This window comes from Panthera pardus, unplaced genomic scaffold (assembly GCF_024362965.1).
Source record: "Panthera pardus isolate Hobbes unplaced genomic scaffold, ASM2436296v1 HiC_scaffold_7, whole genome shotgun sequence".
In the NCBI taxonomy this organism is placed as follows: Eukaryota; Metazoa; Chordata; class Mammalia; order Carnivora; family Felidae; genus Panthera; species Panthera pardus.
Window position 1 is genome coordinate 77,992,361 of NW_026527002.1, and position 20,476 is coordinate 78,012,836.

The window sequence follows — 20,476 nt, forward strand, 5'->3', positions numbered from 1 at the left end:
CAAGCATCTCCTTGCAAATCACATTACTCATCCCCAGAGACCCTGACTCAGTGATTCTGGAGCAAATCTGAACATTTATAGTGTCAATAGCAAAGTTTTCCTGTAAAATCACGTGGCCTGTGAGGGTTTTACTGAAGATGTGAAATGAGCCTCTGCACCCAAATACTGGGAAAATCACTCTCTCTCTTTCTCTCTCTCTGAGCCTCATTTTCCCCCATTTGTTTAAAAAAAATAAGGGTTTGGACTACACCAGGGGTTCTCAGATGTGGGAATTATGAACTGAGAGTTTAAAACATCATCTTGGGAACTGATGTGAAAATATGAGACCATGGTATTTATTTTGGCAAGTAAATATCTAAAAAACAAACAAACGAATATTATCACCCACCCCACATACTCTTTCACAGGATAAGACATTTAAACCATGAAAGTTAGCCAGACCCCAGTCTGGGAACACAGGAGCCCTCTTGAAACTATTTTTTAAGTATTTATTTATTTTGACAGAGATCGGGGACAGGGAGGGACAAAGGGCAGGGGAGAGAGACAGAGAGAGGGAGAGAGGGAATCCCAAAGAGGTTCCATGCTTAGCACGGAGCCCAACATGGGGCTCGATCCCATGACCATGAGATACTGACCTGAGCCAAAACCAAGAGTTGGACGCTTAACCGACTGAGCCACCCAGGCACCCCAAAGGATCACCCTCTAAATGTGATGCCCTGGGTTTGATGGACCAGTGAACAGCTCGCCCTGGACCGTCAGTGGGAAAGACCTGGGCCCGTGACCACCAGGCTGCCTTCTGGCTCTGACTGGCAGTGACTCCCTACAGACATTCCTGGACCTTGTTGCAATGTCCCTTGTGGTGGGAATCGTTCCCCTCTGTATTTCAAAGTGCCCTAGACAAGTTTAAATTCTACCTTTTGGGTGAACGGTGCCCTCCCCACACCTCACCGGCCCCAGGCAAATCCCACCTGGTGACTATGGTACAGTCTGTCCTGTGCTTCCCCCTGACATGGTGCCCGCCCTGTCACCAGATGACAACTCCTTGGGGACAGGGACTACCCCAGGGCTGGTGCGTAACAGGTGTTGGAACAAAGGTGTGTTGGAGGTTCCCCAGAATCTGCTGATACTTGTATGATCTAGAAATTTCCACCCCACCTTCCTACTACCCGAGGGTTTCTACTTGACCAGCTCAGAGTCCTGAGGCAGCTCTGGCCCCCGTCCCTCCCTCACACGCTGGGACTTCATCCACACATTGGGGAAACGGATCTCAGGGCCACATCACCGGGAGAAAAGCCCCATTCATGTGTATGGCCCGTGACAGCGTCCTGTCCTGCCTCACTGAACACGCTGTGCTCTTCCTGGGTGGTGCCCACAGCATGCAAGGGTCACAGAGGTGGGTGTAACATGCACAGGTACCCTGGAGATCCTGAACCCGACCTTCGCCCCTCCTGTGGGAGGCTGGGGAACGCCTGAGCCCTGCGTGGTGGCCGTAGTGAGGGGTGTTCCCTCCCTACTGTGGCTTCCGGATTTCACATCTCAGGAAGTGTTACAGCCAAAATACAGATGTCACCACTCCAGAAGAGGTGTGGGAAGGAAAGGATAGAGCCGTTGGCGGCCACGCGCTGAAAAATTTCCAGGAGGCCGCAGAGAAGAGAAGAAAAACAGACATACCGAATTGAAAGCAAGTGGCGACCTCAGAAGCAAAGAAAATAATGCGTGCCCTGGCGGAGGGGCTGGGCGCAGACCTTCTCTGTGTAGGCCAGGACCCCCGTGTTTCATTGGAGTCTCCGGGGCGTTGATGCCCTGGGCAGGGTCTCACCAGGGGCCCACGTCAAAGGCTATGCGAGGTGGTCAGGGTGCCAGTTTGCTGACACCAGCCCCGGGTCAGGACACTGTACCCTGCATGCTGGGCAAGCAGTTTCCACCGAAACTAAGCCTGATATGGTGATGGCAGGTGGGGGCGTCCCTGCGCTGTGGTCCTGGGGCTCTCCCAGGTGACAGGAAATGGCCGACCGAGCTGCCCCAGAATGAGCTCCCAGGCTCTGTGTAATCCTCGCCTGCCTGCTGTACGTTTGCTGTCGGGCCAGGCCTCTCTCTTTCGGATGCACCTGCCTTAGTGGGGTTTTCTTGAAAGCAGAGCCTGACCCAAGGACACGAGGGTAGTTTGAGACACAGGCAGGGAGGCAGGGACAGCCGCCAGAATGGCTTGTTGAGAAGATCACTGCTGGGGACAGTAGCTGGGGGCTGCTAGGGTCCTGTTGTCCTGGGGACGGTCTGAGAATCACACCATGATCGTTGAACGATCCCTTCAGAGTGAGGGAGGCAGAGGCCTTCCTCCTGGGGTTCCCACCCCTCGTGACAGAGGGTCGCCCTGGGCAGGAACCGGCCGCCCTGCATCTCTGGGCAGAAAGGCCTCCGGGACACTGGGAGAGCCATGAACCCAAAGAGTGGGGAGCACCATGATGACTCCTGAGGTGGGACCCTGGCCCGGCCATGAGGACCGCACAGGTCAGGGACACGCAAAGTGGCGTGGGCACGAAAACCACCTGTTTCTTAAAGCCCAAAGAGAGGCAACGAGAACTTTCCTGGTTGGGGGGACCGGAAGCCCCATCTGGTCCCTCTCTCCTCCCAGCTGCTCACAAGGCCCCTCAAGAACCCCTGGGGCCCGCGGAGGAGTGTGGCTTTAAAACACCACTGTGGCATTTCTTTACCCCATAACTCCAGCTTTCTGCAGTTCTCAGTCCAGGCACCATGAGCGTCATCTATCAAACATCCCCTCCTCCCCCTCTCCCGCCCCAGAGCCCATTCAGATGACACAGTGGTCCTGGATGTGGCTCTCCGGAGCAGTGGTCCTGGCAAGGCTGATGGAAGTTCTCTAAGAAACCAAAGAGTCCTGGCTTCTTCTTCTTTTTCTTTTTTAAGTGTATTTATTTTGAGAGTGTGCACACGCACACAAGGAGAGGGGCAGAGAGAGAGAATCCCAAGCAGGATCCGCACTGTCAGTGCAGAGCCCTATGCGAAGCTCAAACCCAAGAAAACGGACATCATGACCTGAGCCGAAATCGAGAGTCACGTGCTCAACCGACTGAGCCACCCGGGCGCCCCCTAAGAGTGCTGCCTTCCAAGCCCACCCCCCCCAACACACACACTTCCACCATCTTCCATATTAATGTACTCTAAAATGGAAACCATGCAAATCCTCAATTGTGCTAATGTTTTCATGTGTTTCCAGAAATGCATCAGACCCCGAGCCTGGAAAAGGCTCAGTACAGACAATGCATCCCACTCGCTACCTGTAGGCATGGCCTCTCCCAAGCCACACTGGGGAGCTGAATGTCCTAGAGATCCCCGGAAGAGGAAAGCTCAGGCCCTTCTCACCATCCCCCTCGAGTGTCCTAGAACCCCAATGATCAGAGCAGCCTTTGGTTTTAACCAAGGTCATTCTCCCGTGGGAGAAAAAACCCTTCTAGTTCCATTCTCAGGCATGGATGAAAGGCGTAAAATACAGGAGCAAAATGAAATGTGCAGAGAGAAAATGTGCAGGGCTTCAGATAATCGCATTCAACCGAGGCTCTGGGGCCTGCCACAGGTCCTCTCCATGCCTCAGTCTCCCTCTAAACGAGAGCATCATTTTTCAAACTGTAGGTCGCAGCCCATTGGTGAGTCATGACATCTAGTTAGTGGACTGTGATGACCATTAAAAAAAAATAAATAAAACAGAAGAGTAAATGTTACGGGGCATTGTGTGTGGTCAGGATAAATGTCAAATCACCCAATGTTTCCTGTTCTGTATTTACATACACACTCTCTGAGTCACAAAGAAACCGTACTTCTTGCCGTGGATCATGCTCAAAAACGTTTAAGTCGCTGGATGAGAGGATGTCTAAGGTTGCTGACATTGTCCCCTCCAGCCCTTGTGTCTTACTTATATGGCTGTCAGGATGAACTGAGCAGGCGAACGTGAAAATGGCTCAGGTAGGGGGTGTCTGTGTGCAGGGACAGGCACTGCACCCGGCTGCCCTTGGACCCCGCTCCCCATCCACCCCCAGACTCAGCACCAACCAACTGGACAAGGGCAGCTGCGGACCTTATTTTAAAATCACTGCAATATACTTCTTCATGCATGGAACCTTCCAACTCCTCGGGTTCCCAAATCGGAAGCATGTGGCACAGAGGTGATAAAAAGGAAGTGCTTGACAAGCATATGTTAGTCTGCGAGTGGTGACTGCCTGGGTGATTGAAGGGATGAATGGATGGATCAATTAACCAATCAGTTAAGACATGAACTTGTGCTGGACGAGTAATTCTCAGACCACGGTGAATCAGCTGGCTCTTGGAAGGGCAGGATGATGCCCCGAGTTTTGCCGAAACCAGCCTTCCCCCTGGCTGTGTCCCCTCCTCACTGTGACCCTGCACGGATGGGCACATGGAAAAGGCTTCCGCCAAAATGGACAAAACAGAGCTGCCCCAATGGGGGGTATGACGGTGCATCGCCCCGGAGCTGGCTCACGCACCCTCACCCACCCTCTTGTGCATCGGCAGGTGGCCTGGCCCCAGTCCCCCTGCCGCCCCCCAGAACACAATGATTCATCTCAGGCCTTAAGGGGTTTGGTTCACAGGCAGGCGGACACCGGACATAAGAACAGAATTGTCATGCAGGGCCGAAGAGGAAACTCAGATTTATTGAGCACCTGTCAGGTACACACACACACACACACACACACACACACACACACACACACACAATGTGCTTTATTTCCGAGGCAGAACCCTGGAGGCACAGATGTCCCACCCCCGGCCAGCCCACCGTCCGGAAATCACGGCAGTGGCCACCGGACCCCCTTACTTTACAATTCAAGTGAGTGGAACCAACACTGAGGAGCCGGAAGGAGTCCCGTCCACGGCTTCACATGGGCTTTCCGGTCTTCGGCCCCCACGCAGGATCCCAAGGAGCCTTTGCCAAGTCAAGTGCCGTGATTTTGCGTCCTCGAGCCTGAAGCACTGAGGTGGCCGTGTCTGCTCCCTAAGGACCGAGCCTGTGGTCTCCAAGTGCACTTCCCCGCGGGAGGGGAGAACGTCCTTCATGTCTGCACGCTCTTTCTCCTCCTGCTTCACGTGTCTCTCCCGGGCATGGCGGAGAAGGGAAGCCCACTGCCGTAACTTTCCTAGTTTCCTTGTGAGGAAAGAGGTAAATCTGGCAAATGTCTGGTCAGGGTGTCATAGCACCAAGAGTCTCCTCAAGATGGGCAGGTCCACTCCAGACGGGGGCTGTCGGAAGAACCCAGAAACAACCCGCTGCCCCACAATCAAGTTCTCCCAGCTTCGGAGGAGAGGGGAAAACTCGTGGAGCATCATTACATGAAATAATAATAACAATAATAATAATAATAATAAACAATAATAATATTAATAATAATCTGACCGACCGGCAGCATCTCTTGGTTTTAATAATGTTGAGGTCTTTCAAGAAAATAAGACAAAACAAATGATAAAAGCAAGACAAAAAAAAGAAAAAGAGAGAAGAAAACACGTGACTGTAATGTTTCAAGACCTCTGGCTTCTTATCAGGCTTTGAGTTCAAGTTTCAGAAATTCAGTGCCACCTCCTGGCATTCCGGAATCTTCTAGGGGCCCTTCACATTCCCTGGCCGGGCAGCAAGGCTGGCGAAGTAGGCACACTGGGAGGGGTCACACTGGCCAGGGGGCCCCGGCGGGCCTGGGGGGCCAGGGTGTCCCGCTGGTCCCGTCTCCCCTTGAGGGCCAGGGGCCCCGGGGAGCCCATCTTTAGCATAGCCAGGTTCCCCGGGCTGACCTGGTCCAAGGAGAGAAAGAAACAGAAGGTGTTCAGGACCCTTCTGGGGCTCACGAGCCCTGCTCCCACTGCTTCCATTCAGTGTGAACCGAGGACCAGAAACATGCCCAGAGAAAATGCCCCATGGGCTGAGAAGTCGCCTGGGGTAGAGTAATCCATGTGGACACCACAAAGCAGGGCCACCTGAATATGCAGGACAGGGGGTGGCTTTGTTTGGACTGGGGCAGCAATCAGGGTGCTGCTGGAGAGGAAGAGAAGGGTGGATGGGGGGCAGGGACATGAGGCGGATGAGAAACACGGCTTTCTATGCTCTTGCGTGGTTCTAGGAGATGAATCTCAATTGTCATCCCTCCTAGTTAACCATCATCCCCAATTCCCAGTATCTATTACCCAGGATCCAACTTGTCCCAGATATTCTGCAGTTTCTGGGCTTTATCTGTAGGTTAAATGTGAGCTGCATATTTGGACTATATTAACCTATTCTGTAAGTCATGGTCCAAGAAAACATAAATAGGATGCAACTAACTGACAGCCCAAAACTTAGGCTCAGAAATATTACCTATGGCACAAGTTCTATTCTTCTGTGTGTTAAACATTATAATTTCACAAATAATCAGCCTATTTCCCTTTTTGCTTTGGCCACTGGGAAGCTCACTGCTAAGTGTTATAGCTAATCCTATTACCTCCTAAGTCATCATGTTAGAAAACCTGAGTCTTCCTATAAAAGAGACAAAAAGTAGATTTTCCCCTTAAATAGATCTTTAGACATTTCATGATCTCTAAAATTCATGAATGCCTTGGGAGTAGGTATTTAGTCTATAGCCCTGCCTAGACCAAGCTTGAGACCAGAAGTGTCATTAACGCCTTCAGCCAGGACCACTTGAGTACAGTCATTATCTCAACCTCACGCTGGTACAATTATTTCCCCTTTCTAAACGGTCTCTGCTCTGCCTTTTGATCTTTATTTGGAATTGCCTTATTTAAAAACTATTCTTAATATTATAAGCTATTGGAAAGTAGGCAAGCTGTCAACAATTAAGGCTGACGATGTATTTTCAGTTGTCTTCTCTAATGAGAGTGGCAACACATGTCCAGTGCAGGAAATTCGGAAAATCGAGAAGACCTAAATACTAAATACTAAAATTAAAATTACCTGTGGGCCTCATATTCAGAAATGACCTCGGGTGAGCATGTAAACTAGATGTGAATAAAAACGGGAACTTGGGCGAGGTGGATTTCGGCAAGAATTCAGTCTCATTTCTGCCACCTTCTACGGATACCTCTCATCTCGGGCCACGACGCTGCCGTGCGGCAGAGATCTCCCCACGCGGCCACTGAGCGGGACGGCCGAGCTGTCCAGGTCGTCAAACGGCAAGCCCCGTGTCCCAGGAAGGCAGACCCCCCGGCAAGCCGGGCCTGCTGCCCATCCTGCCGGTTGGCCCCAAAGTACATTCTGAGAGTTGGTAATGGGGTGGCAACACGTGCCAGCGAGTTTAGAAACTGCTGCCGTGAGCAAAATTAACATCATGTGTTCATAGTGAGGCAGCAGGAGGAGTTCACGCGCACTGGGAAGGATTAAGGGGGCTCGCGGTTCCCGGTGCTGCCCGGGCTTTTGTAACCCCAACTCCGTTTTCTTCAGGGTCGTTTCATACGATAAGCCTCAAAAACTCATGGGATATACTACAGTTTTTTCAGCAAGAAGCTGGGCTTTTAGAAAGATCTCATAAAAACAAATCAGCCTTCCTGTCCCCTCTCTGTTGAACCCGGCCTCTCTCTGCAGACGTCCCTGGGGAGCCGGGGCGTCTCCCTCCATGGTGGAGGGCTACCGGCCACCCACCCCGGACTCCGGGCGCTCTCCCTACCTGGGATGCCCGGCGGCCCCATCTCCCCTCGGAGGCCAACTCCAGGTGCACCTGGGTCTCCTTTGGCTCCTCGCTCACCTGTGGGAGAAACACGCGCCTTAGGTGGTGGAGACCCGTGACGAGGGCACAGGCAGGGAGCCGCACCGTGCAGCGGGTGCGGGGTCAGCCCACGGCCGCTGCAGCCTTCCGCCCCAGCCCCCCTCGCTCTCACGCGCTCCACACTTGGGACTCCAAACTCCCCCACGCTCACTCACATACACTCACTTTCGAATGCAGCCTCAGCTACACATAAAACGTGTTCACGCACATAACTGCCCAATTACGTACACACGTAGGCGCATTTGCGCATATTGTGGCAAATATATACGTACATTCGTATACACATAAGGACTCACTCAAACACCAGCACCCGGATGTACACAGCCACACGCCCTATATATACACGGGTCCATGCGGCCGCACGCCCTCTCTGTATATACACGCCCATTGGGGCCCCTGCGCGCATCCCTCTCCTATGCAGGCACACGTCCACCTACATCCACTTGAGCATGCCTGCCCTGTCTTGTGTTGTAACAGCGTTTCACCTGAACCTGTAGGAACTGGGTGATAACAGTAAACAAACCCAATACTCTGGACCCTACAGGCATTTGCTAACACAGATCTACCCTCACAAAGCTTGAAATCCAGTAAAAGATGAAACAGGGTACAGAGAACATTCTAAAGGAAGCAGAATGTGTTAAGGACCACCATAGCAATTTACAAGCACAACAGAAGTTCAGAAGAGGGGGGGTCCCTTCCCCCTGGGAGGAAACTCAAGATTATATTTGAGTTAATACTGTACAGATTTGATTATATGCTCTCAACTTTTTTTTTCATCATTCATTTTTTTTTTTTTGCTGTGTTGTTTCCAGAAATGTCTTTATGCAACATATTTTCTTTTGCAAACTAAAAATATTTTGCTAGTTCATGGAGACTTGAGACCGTTCTTATTTATTGTTGTAATTTACCACATTTGGTGTGTCTTCTGTCAGAGTCTGATGTTTTCTATGCTATGTGCTTTCTTGTTGACTTTATCTCATGTATTTTGTTTTATGAACCCAAAGAGATAGGACTTGAACACAAATTTAACAAAAAGACTTTTCAGTAGGAGAAACATTATAGGGAATGAATGAATGAATGAATGAACGAACGAACGAATGAAGAATTAGTAAGGAACTGGCAGGTGGAAAGAGGAGGATGTTAGGGGCATCCATGTCGCTATACCCCAGTGGCAACAGAAATCCTGTGTTTTTTGCACCCCCCGCCCACCCCTCCTCCACCTCGTGCTCACCCCTCCCCAGAGAGCAGTGAATCATCAGGTTGATGGTCTGGCTTTGGTTCTCCCTCTTGCTTTCCCACCTGCCTGCCTGCAAAGAGAGTGCGTTCCAGCTGGCTTGCCCCCATGCACTAAGGGGGACAGGTGCCACCCCCTGGAGGAGAGACCTGCTGTTGTCCAGAGGGCCCATGCCCAGATGAGATTTCTGTCTGAGAGCAGGAGAGGTAGCAGCCTTTCAAGCCACAGCTCCAAGCCACTTTGTTCAATTCTAAAGCTGGCGTCCAATGCCCCATGTGCCTGGAGACTGCAGTTCTGACCTCAGTTAGCTCTACCCTGGGAGGGGGCAAGAGGGCATTTTGCAATACCCCCTGCAGCTAGAGCAGGGGAGAAGGAGACAACAAGGAAGTTGGGAGGGAGCCGGTTCGATCTTCCTGGCGGGAGCATAATTTTCCAAAAATGTCAAGTATGAAAATATTACGTGATGCCCAAACCCAGGGTGTTACCGAGCTGCGGGGGGAGGAGAGGGGATAGATTAAGCACATTTGGCCGGAGTGCGGTTCCTTCCCAGCCCTCCTCCACGTGAAGCACGGCTCCTCAGGGTCCCCACTCACCTTTGGGACCTATTGGTCCAGACGGCCCTTCCAGACCCCCCTGTCCGGGCCGCCCTGGCTCGCCCATGGGGCCTGCCCTTCCTGGAAGCCCATCTTTTCCAGGGGGCCCCGGGGGCCCAGGTCTGCCTTGAGAGGACTTCATCTGTGCCGGGGGCCTCTGGGCCAGGAGGTAGGCAAGTTTGGCTGCAGAGGAGGGAGAACAGAGATGTTCAGGACGGAGGGTGATGGACAGAACATGAGCTGGCAATTCACCATGAAGTTCAGAACCAAGGAGACCAGCACAGAAGGCCAACAACATAAGCCAGCGCATAGCAGTGCAGCCAACACGGGCTCTGGGCCTCGGGCAAGCTACCTGACCTCTCTGAGCCTGCTCGTCCTTGTTAGGAAAATGGAAGCAATGAAGTAACACCTACCCCACCAGCTGGGTGTGAGGATGGGGACAAGATGTAAGGCATTAAGACTGTGCTCTGGGGACGCCGGTGTCTCCGAACAGGGCGGGACTGCCAGTGCTGACAGTCCCCACAGCAGGTGGAGTTGTAATAATTGTCAGCGGGGGGAAATGGAGGCTGGCGGTGGGACTTAAGTGGCTCACACAAAGCCACTTAAGCGATTTAGTGACTTATCCGAGTAAATTTCTCATCGGTAAACTGAAGGGCTGGACGTGATGTTGTCTAGGATCCTTACACGTTTAAAATGTTAAGATTACAGAATTGGTTAAAAAACAAAAACAAAAACCCAGAGGGGAGCGCCTGGGTAGCTCAGTTGGTTAAGTGTCCAACTTCCGCTCAGGTCATGATCTCGTGCTCTGTGAGTTTGAGCCCCATGTCAGGTTCTGTGCTGACAGGCTCAGAGACTGGAGCCTGCTTCAGATTCTGTGTCTTCCTTTCTCTCTGCCCCTCCCCTGCTCATGCTCTGTCTCTCAAAAATGAATAAATGTTAGAAACAAAGCAAAAACAAAAACAGAGGTCTAACGGCTTTCCACCGCAGTGGGGACACAGTGCCCATCTGATGGCCACTGAGAGAGTCAAACATGGTCAGGCCTGAGCCCTTCTTCTTGCAGGTGGGTGACAGAACCCAGAGAGGCTGGGGGGGGGGGTCACCCGAGCCCCCGGCATTTGGGTGGTAAAACCAGGGCAGAATCGGGGTCTTCTGAGAGCCCTGGGACCGTCTTCCCACAACCCACTGTCCTCCCACAGCACACAAGGTGGCAGGTGAGGTACGGTCTGGTCTGAGACCCGAGCAAACGGGCTTAAGTTCCCTGAGCCTTGATCTCCTCATCCTTAAAGTGGACTTGACGCTTCCTCTTCAAAAGGCTGTTTGGAAGAAAGGACTCTGCCCAGGAGATGCTCCATCTGGACTTTTCCCAAATAGGTCTTGTCTCTGTTCTTGGGCTAGAAACTCCCCAAGGGCAGAGGCCAGTTCTGCCACTGGTAAATCTAACACCCAGAAAGCAGAGCTCAGAGATGCCCACATGGGAGACCTCAGGATGTGACCTGCCCAGTGGTCACACTGGGTTCCTTTCTGGAACCCACGGCCCCACCCAAACCCCCGTCCCCTGCCATCTGCCCCAGGTAATCGTGTTTGGCTCCCCTGCGTGTGGAGAGGGACCATGCTCGCCCGGATACTCTGTGTGGCCTGGGATGGGCAGCATCTCGTCCAACGCCCTGTCCCCACACCCAACCCAGAGTCTGACATATGCTGGGCACAAGTAACTCTCTGACACACGAGCATGTGAACGAATATGCCTTCCTGTTTCATCCATCTGGGTCTGGGAAGAGTTATAGATGTCTGACCTTCGCTATCATAGGTTGTCAATGACTTTCCTCTCCTAACAGCTTCCAGGACAGAGGGAAGTGGGAGAAGGTGGTGCTTAAGAGAAGGGATTTTGCAGCAAAGGCTGCCTGCACAGCTCAGACGCTTACCAGATGTTCCGCTTCCGGTAAGTTACTCAGCATCTCCGCTCCTAACGATCAAACATGCTTCCTGACCTTTGGGAGGCTTCCGTGAGTTACCCTGTGAGTGCTTAGGACACCACCTGACCTACGGCAGGCCCCGCAGGCTGGCATTACTACTACTAGCTTCCGACCTTGCTCCCTCCCGGAGCACCTGCTGTGTGCCGGGCTCATGCAAGACTGGGATTTCACAATAAGTCCACTACAGTAGGATTAAAAGGAGTCTAGTGCCTTGAAAGCACTGTGTGTCCCTGCTCCCTTCGGGACCGAACGCACAGGATGTATGGCCAACGGTGGTAGAGCTGGTTCTGTGGGTGGTGAGTTTCCCTCACAAGAGGCGTTAAAGCGAGGTAAAGCCAGGCTCCGAGAGGGGTCTGTGGGTCTAGGGCCTGCACGGTGTTCCTCTGGTTTCTGCATGGTTTCTACATGTGAGCTGCTCTCCTAGAGCCTTTTCCAAACCGGGTTGCAGAGGTCCTGAAGGGTGAAGGAGGGACTGCTTCCCGGACCCTCAAGAGGCCTTTACGTGGCCAGCCGTGGTCAGCTACTCACTTTCCAGCTGTTTCTCAAGCTCTTCTTGGATGAGCCGCCGCAGGGTGTCCATGGAAGGAGACTCCCCCTGGAAGGGACGGGAGGTGGGGTTACTTACCTTCCCCGTGAACTCCTGCCACCCAGACCCCTGGTGGCTCCGGAATCCAGGAGGCACAGACAACGCGCAGCACGTTTTCCTGGTCCAACCCTTATCACTCCCAGAACTGGCTCCCTTTCCCTTGGCCACGCAGGCGGCCTCCTCCCATCTTGTACAGTCACCCGAGGCCTCTGCTGGCACTCTCTCTCTCTGTCCTTCCCGCTCCTTATCTGGAACGTCTTCTGCAGAAGCCATCTCCCCAGCACCAGACCTGAGAGGTTCTGGCCCCAAATCTCTCCCTGCCAAAGTCCCGTCTACTTCCAGACCAGCCCGCGGGCTGCCTCCTGCATGGATTCATATTCAACTTCCCTCACCAGCCGCTTGGCCACTCTTGGGTCTGGTTTTCCTTGCTCTGTTCACCTTGGCCCTACCCACGTGCCTGACAATCCTGATTTGGGTTCAAAGAAGCTGAGTCTCTGGGCCAGGGGAGCAGAGCACACCCTGGGCTCACAGGGTGACATGTGATTCTTAGAGGAATCTGTAACAGCAGTCCTCACACCATGCCCGCTGGATCAGGGCAGCGTCCACCCTCAGGGCGAGGGTCTCCCTGCACTCGTATCTGCAGCCCCAGCACCTGGCATGGAGGTGCCCAGTAGGACCATGACTTGGATTCCACTTCATGTTCTCGGTGTTCTTTCCTGGTCAATCTTATATGCCGGTCCCAGGACTTCCATTGCTACGCAGGGCAGCAGGACCAGGAGTATTCAGCAAGGGCTTTGGAAGCTTCCCCCCGCCGCCCCCCGTGCCCTGCAGTCCCCCTCCTGGACTTGACTGAGAGCCCAGCTTCTGGCTGCCCCAGACCACCGGGCAGTGACAGAACCATAGAGGGTCAGAGCTGGCAGGGACACTGGAGGTCACCTGAGCCTGTGCTCTGAGGACAGGAGGGCCCCCAGGGGACCACAGGGCTGCAGAGGGGGGAAGGTGAGGTCACCTCGACCAGGAACCCACCTCCCCCCACAACCACGTACACCAGGGTAGCTCTGCTTTTTTTTCTCTGTAGCCCATGTGTGCTCATGGTACAGGTTTGTGTAAAACGAGAGTTCTGCCACTAGAATAAAATGTGTTTCAAGAAAAAACACTACTCTAAATAAGCCTGTCCTTTCATGTTTGGGAAAAGTAAGACCCAGAAGGGAAGTGAGTGCCCCAGATAGGGAGAAAAGAGGAATGACAGACCCAGGCATCGGCCGGATCGGCAAGCCCTCCGCATCCCGTGGGGATGCTCATATGGGTAAGAGCTGGTGCACTTTTTAGTCGACTTTTACACTTGGTCCCGGGGAAGACTGGTGCCGGAGCCTGAAGAAGTCAGGCCTGAGGACTCACTGCATGAAGCAGAGGGTGGAGGAGGAGAGGGACTATACTCTCCAGCACTCCCTGCACTGTGCACACTATCTCACTTAATCATCACAACAAACCAGTCAGGAGACCGTCTCCTTCCCACCTTGGGCAGATGCGGATGGGCAGGCCCAGATGGGGGGGATCTAGAACCTGGTCCCTCTGATGGTCACACACCTCACCACCATCTCCCAAGTGTAAGGCAACATCAGCATCCTTACCCTCAGTCCCGGAAATCCTGGCTGTCCCGGAGGCCCCGGGGGCCCGGCCAGTCCATTCTCCCCAGGTGGTCCTTGGGGGCCCATCAGGCCTGTGTGGCCTTTGTGACCGGGGATTCCAGGGTCCCCAGGCTGGCCCTTCCCACCAGGGGGTCCTTTGTCACCTTTGTTCCCGGGGTCTCCCTAGAGGGAAGAAGCATGTCAGTGAGCAGAGGACTGGCAGGTATACCCAGCACAGACAGGCGTGTGCAGCTGTAGGGGGCTCCCTCATCCCCCATCCTGGGGCACTGGATGGGAGACCTCAGTCCTCGCACGCCTGTGTCTCAGGTAAGGACACGGTAAGGACACGGGCTCCAGAGACAAAGCCACCTGTCTCAGTCACACAGGTAGTCTGCAGAGGACAAGAGGAGAGATCTGATTTCCAATCACAGTGCGTGTGGTTCCATCTGCCTGTTGAGCCTGACTCCCGGGGGTACGGGCCACTTCCGCTGGTCTGCTGTCAGCCGCACAGACACAGCTACTCTTTAGATGGAGGAGCCCCACTTGCAGGTGACTTCTTGCTATTCTTAGTTTTGCTGGACCCACATGGGATGACACTGACCGGGACGCTCTGCTCCCATCCCTGACCCAGACTTCGAAGCCCCGGATCGGTGATTTGGGAGCCATGGCGACCACGGGACCATCCAGTCCTCTGCCCATGTGCAAGTGTGGGTCTGACCAGCAAGTCCCGCATGTTGGTGTGTCTGAAAATAGGTGGCCACTTCGACGAGCTCAGGGTTTACCAGGACTCCACTGCTGCAGGAAGCAACACAGGGAAAGAGGGGGAGCAAGATGGCAGCTGGAAATGGGACGTGGCTATGGACGTGGCCCAGAGCCAAGGAAAAGAAGACTACAGGTACAAAACTATCTCCAACATGGATGCTCCAATGAGAAACAAAAGAGCCAAATGATGGACAAAGTCTGATATGTTCCAGGGGGTTAACGAAAGGCAGATGCGTATTTATCACACACATACCCACAGGGCTGGAACATGAAAGAAAATGTCCAGTGATGGACCCTGGGAAAGGGGACGGGGGCCATAAAAGACACTGCTTTTCACTGCAGCCACGTTTTTGTAATTTGCAATGGTTAACTATATGTCCCTAATGCTTTTTCAACAGTAACAAAAGAACGGTGAATTTCAAATTAATTCAGCCAGATCCGAGGGGCAGGCCTGACTTAAGGGCATGATGCATTTCATGGGGATGTTGTCGGGTTGGCGATCAGGGGTCAGTGAGAGTCCCAGGGCTTCGTGCACCTGAATGCCAAGGCCATATCCCAGCTGCGGTACAGCATTTCCTATTCATTAAATGTCTCAATATCACTTTGCAGGGGGAGAACTCGTCCCAGATTTCAAACGTTCCCAGGAGGGCAAAGGATTGGCAATGTTCCACTCAACCACTTAACAGGGAGAAGGCAATTCTCCATTTATTGATTAGGTATCAGAGAAGAGATTTGCGGTCTGAACTCCCTGGCTGCCAGCCAAATCTCAGGCCACCCCTGGCAGCCTTAGGTCCCGGGGACACTTGTATGACACTGGTGTGGGGGACTGTCAATGCCTCCTCAGCCACAGCCGCGTTCCCTGCTCCCATCCTTAGGAACCAACAGCCAGAGCACAGAGGAATCCAGTCGCTCGGATGGAAGGAGGGAGAGAGATCCAGTGGGGGTTCAGTCTCTGACATTCTCAGCTGCTATCGTTCTGTCTCCTCCAGCCTAGAGGAGAAACCCAACTCCTCACCTATCCAAACTGCAAAGAAAGCAGTGATAAATTCTCTGCAGGACCATGGAAAACAAGCCGGGGGTGGGGTGTCGGGTGCAACATCCACATCGTGCAACAGTGTGACAGTGTGACTGCTGACCAAACGGAGGGCTGTGGGCAAATGAGATGTTTGATTCCTCTAAAGAGGACAGAAGTTGTCATGAGTACGAAAACACCTCCTTCCCACACTGGCATTTCTGGTGAAAAAAAAAAAAACCCAAACAACAACAACAACAACAACAAAAACCCACAACCAAACCCAAAAAAACTTTCCCTGTTGTTTTTTGGAGGAATGAAATGGAAAGAGAGGCTTTGTGAGGGTAGCACCAAGGCGACTCATTATGGGAAAATCTGTTCCCTTGTCACCTCCAGTGACAAATCTGGCTCCTGGAAAATTGGCACTTTGGGAGCTGAGCACGTCATGCACACAGGCTCTCGTCCGGGGTGAGAGGGAAATCTGTCAAAGTCTCAGAACACTTGCGTTTGAATTTGTAATTGTGATGATTTTACTCCTTAAAATAACATCCAAAAAAAAAAAAAAAAGGAAAGGAAAAATAACAACATTCACTACAACAATCTCTTTGTGGGCCAGGGATTTTCCAGGGGGCAGTGGGCCGGCAAGCTCTCCAGGCTTGGCTGTTGTTGGCTGACCACCTTGGACAAGGTCCCTGTGCCCCCTTGCAAAGGTCACATTCAGTAACTACCTCCCTCACTTACCCTTTCTCCTTTGGGTCCTGGCTCTCCAGGCTTCCCGGGGGTGCCCTGCAATGAGTCCAAAGGACGAGGGTCACTTAATCAGGGCCACCCACTGGCAACCCTGTGCCGAGCACAAGGGGTGCCGGGGAAGTCAGCAGCCCCCCCCCAAGAGCCCCTCTCTGTCCAGACTTTGTAGGTATAACTTCCTTCCCTCCTCCGCTCCTGCCGAGACCCACGAGGCACCGACAGCACCAGCCCCTGCCCGGCACCTTTAGGATTCCTCCTCTGCCCTTTTCTGGGACAGACCCTCTCACCAAACACGCCCAGGAGGCCCTGCAGGATGTGGGCTTCCGTAAGTGCTCACTGCCCCTGTGGCCGGGCTGCCCTGCCTCCCGCTGATCCAAAGAACTTCTGTGACTGCCCACCGCAGGGAGCATGTGGTCCCGCTGCCTCCTGGCCCCTGCAGCCCATCTTCCTGCTGCCTGCAGCATACCCCCCTCTGCCATGCTCACAAGGTCTGTGCCCCCTCCCCCCCATTTATATGCTGAAGCCATAATCCCCAGTGTGATTAGCAGGTGGGGCCTCCACGAGCTATTTAGGTTTAGATAAGGTCGCGAGGGTGGCCCCATGATGGAAATGGGGAAATGGGCACAGGGACCAGGTAGCCAGCTGGTGTAATTAGGGAATCTGTCAACAACCCTGATCCTGGACTTCCTGGCCACCAGAACCATGAGAAATGTCTTTCTCAGCCACGCAGTCCAGGGTAATGGTGTGGTGGCCAAGCTGACCAATCACTATCCCTCTTTCTAGGATAAATCCCACATGGCCTTCAGGCCTCCCCTCCAAGAAGCCCTCCCTGATCGCCCAGCACTTAGGTAGGGACCCCACACCCCTCCGGGAGGGCAGTCACTTTGGGGCCGGTGGTGGGGTACACAGCCTCGTGGTCCTCACTGCTAGGACACTCCCTCCTTGCTTCTGCGACCCTCTGCGGCTGGGATCTCTCTCTACCCCACTTTGCCCCCAGCCCCTCTGCCGCCTCCCTTGCAAAGCCCTCCGGGCCAGTGTCCGCCCGCATGCATGGGTTCCCTTGTCACCAGCTGACGCTTAACTGCCACTGTCCCCACATGAGGTGACAGGGGGCGTTCCCCTGGGACCACAAGCACTTGGAAGGCAGGTCCTGTGCTTATCCACCTCCGGACTCCACCGTGTCCCTGCAAACCCTGCTGTGCACTCCGTTCAAGAATACAAACTCCAGGGCTTGAAGCAGGGGGCAGTCGGCCCGGGGCTCATGCCCTGTCTCCTGCTGCAGGGACAGAAGGGGTCTGCAGAGAAGGAAGGAAGTAGAATACTCTGCAGCTCCTCTGAGATGGGGTCACACCTGTCACGTCAGCCCCGGCACGCGGGTGCACCTGTAGCCCTCGACTTGTGCAGAGAGAAGAGCAAGTCACAGCCCTGTTCTCACGGGGCTCGCGGCTCAGCTGACAGCCAGTTGGGGGCACAGCTTACACACAGGGCAGACCCATTTATTTCTCTAATAGAAATACGAAAAGATGCTTCGGGAACCCCGGGAGAAGTGCATGACTGTGTGTTGGGAGGCTTGGAGCCTTGAAGGACACATAAAACCTAACAGGCAGAGGTATAGGGACGGGCCCTGTAGGTGGAGGCAGGAGTGAAGACCAAGCCTTGGAGACAGGACTGGGGCCGTGGCGTGCACAGGGCAGAGGAGGCAGGAGCTCACACTGGAGAGAGCGTGGGGTCGGCTCAGGGCAGAACTCAGGGCCTGCTCAGAGGCCGGACTCATTCCCATAGGCAACAGGGAGCCAGAGAGAGTCGCGGAGCAGCTCTGAAGTGCGAGCTGGGGCCGTTTCCCCTGCGCTCGATCTAGGCAGCAGGAAGAAACAGGGATCGGAGAGCAAGCACTATGCCCATGAGTGGACAGCACGGCTCGGGCGGAGGCAGAGGCTGCGACACACTAAGCCGTTCGATCTGGCTTTAAGGAAGCTGCCTGCCTCCCTCCCTGAGCTAGGAGAGGAACCCTCAGGCTCAGAGTGAACATGGCTGTCCCCCACGCAGGGCGTGCGCGGGCTGGGAAATGGACACGCCAGCAGCTGTAGAAACTCCTTTCTCTGTGTTCCTTCCGTCTTCGGTTCCTCATCACGTATTTTTGCCGCCTGCTCTTCCCCGGGCTCCTGGGCCAACAGAGCAGGGTGCTAGGACACAGCACAGTGGGGTGTCACTGTGTCCCGGTGGCCGAGGAAAAATCCACACAGGCAACGTTTCGGCACAGACCTCAGGCTCATCAAGACCAGGCATGCAAAGGAGTGGGAGAGTGAGGAGGGGCGTGGTAAGGGCTTCTGGAAAAGGGCCCCGGTGTGCATGAGAGCCCTTGGCAAAGAACTTGGCAGGTTTGAGGGGCTGAAGGGCAGAGCTCCTGGGGGTCAGACTCAGAGGGGAGCTGGTGGAGCCAGGCCACCTAGCTTCCAGCAAGGGCAGGAGAGGGCGGAGCGGGGGCCAGCCTGGGAGGCGACATGGTCCTGTGTGTGCTCTGCAAAGGGGCTGCGGGCGGGAGGCGGCTGTGGGGGCGGGGAGGGCAAAGGCTGGACACGGGGGGGGGGCCGGTGGGTGGTCACTGCGATCGTCCAGGCAGGAGATGGTGGCAGCCTGGACTGGAGTCCTTGCAGAAGGCATGGGGAGAACCGGACAGAGCGGTGGCATTTCGAACTTGCAACCGATAGGATTTACTGACACTGGACACAGAGACGTGTAAGCGAAAGAGGCACCCCGGACCGGCTGCCGAATGGGTGGGTCCCCGTGCACAACTAGATAGGATCTACACAGCGACAGCGGGGCACTGAAGTGAGCGCGGGACCCAGCCGGGCGCCACGAGCCTGTGTGTGTCACTGCCCACGAAGCCGAAGCCGCTCCAGCGTCCCCCACAGGGAAGTGCGGCCAAGGGGAGGCGGTGCACTCAATACTTGCCTCCTTGCCTGGGACGCCCTTCTCGCCTGGCTCCCCCTACAAGACAGAACAAGGTATCAGCAGGCTCTGCAGCGTCAGCACATTGTCTGCAAAGCAGACACTTTCACCCAAGTCATGTTCCAGCAAAGACGACCATCAATGGTCCAGCCGACCAAGGACACCTCTGATAGGGTTCTCTAGTCGGCGAGGGCGGGAGGAGGCACAAACCGCCCCAGAGTGGCAAGGGGAGCCACCGGTTCTGGGCTCCCCGTCAACAGGATGGCTGGGACTCCACCAGGAGGGCGTCCGGGATATGGGTTTTACAGAGTGTCCAGCTGTGGTAGGGGATCCTCCTGAGAAGTGGGCTCAGAGTGTAAAATAAGCCACCAGACACACACTGGGCTCTAGAGCGAGCAGTCTGGGTTCCAATCCTGGCTGCTCCACGTAACTGGCTTTGTGAGCTTGGACAGTCTCCTTATAATTTTCTCGAGTTCTCAGAACTCTGTGCCTCAGTTTCTCCATCTGCACAATGCGAGCAGAGGCTGTACCTTGCCAAAATTTACTCTGCTATCATCATGACTTGAAAGAACCAGGGTTGCAAGTCTAGAAGAATGGGTGCCTGGCAGCGACATGGCTCCCAGGGGGTCAGGAAGGGGATCGGGGAGGCAGCTTGGACCATTAACAGTTGGGTAACAGAGTGAATGGCCTCAAGTAAAAATCAGTGGATGCAGCCATGAAGGGCTTGGGCTACATGGTAGAAATGGGCAAAAGAGGAGTGGCCACGGGAGTGGCTGGGCTAGCTGGGCGGTAGGGGCATCCTTGGGGGCCAGGATTAAATTGGAGGGGGCAGACAGGAACATGGGTAAGCTTCCTACTCCTGCATGGGACATACCACCCTCATGCCGCGGCTGGCAGCCCACGGCGTGGACCGTGGCATGTGGGACGCACCAGGAACCCGGCTGGAAATGTTTGGATGCCTCAGCATTCTTCTGCCCAGAGACCTGGCAAAGATCACCGGACGGCATCCCTGTATCACACCTTCTAGTCAGGAGGCCTGGACTCAAGGTCCAGCTGGGGCACGGACTGACCACGTGGCCTCAAAAAAAATACCTACATGTTCTGACCCTGCAGCCCAAATTCAACCACCTTTAACATGGTTTCTAACGGTCCTTGAAGTTTTAGGAACGTTACAGCACCACCACCCCAGCCCAACCACCATTAAAGCAGTCTATACCTAC

At 54.2% G+C, this 20,476-nt stretch overlaps 1 protein-coding gene across 1 annotated transcript in view; it reads right to left on the reverse strand.

The window, feature by feature from the left end:
• Positions 1-4,648: 4,648 nt before the first annotated feature.
• Positions 4,649-20,476, reverse strand: part of COL22A1 (collagen type XXII alpha 1 chain) — a 258,748-nt gene continuing 242,920 nt past the window's right edge. The window contains exons 58-64 of the mRNA XM_019459762.2: positions 19,260-19,295; positions 16,302-16,346; positions 13,790-13,969; positions 12,101-12,167; positions 9,600-9,782; positions 7,674-7,751; positions 4,649-5,811 (exon numbers count right to left, since the gene is read on the reverse strand). Coding sequence (XP_019315307.2) covers positions 5,624-5,811; positions 7,674-7,751; positions 9,600-9,782; positions 12,101-12,167; positions 13,790-13,969; positions 16,302-16,346; positions 19,260-19,295 — 777 coding nt within the window. The 3' untranslated portion in view covers positions 4,649-5,623. The remainder of the gene's footprint in view (positions 5,812-7,673; positions 7,752-9,599; positions 9,783-12,100; positions 12,168-13,789; positions 13,970-16,301; positions 16,347-19,259; positions 19,296-20,476) is intronic.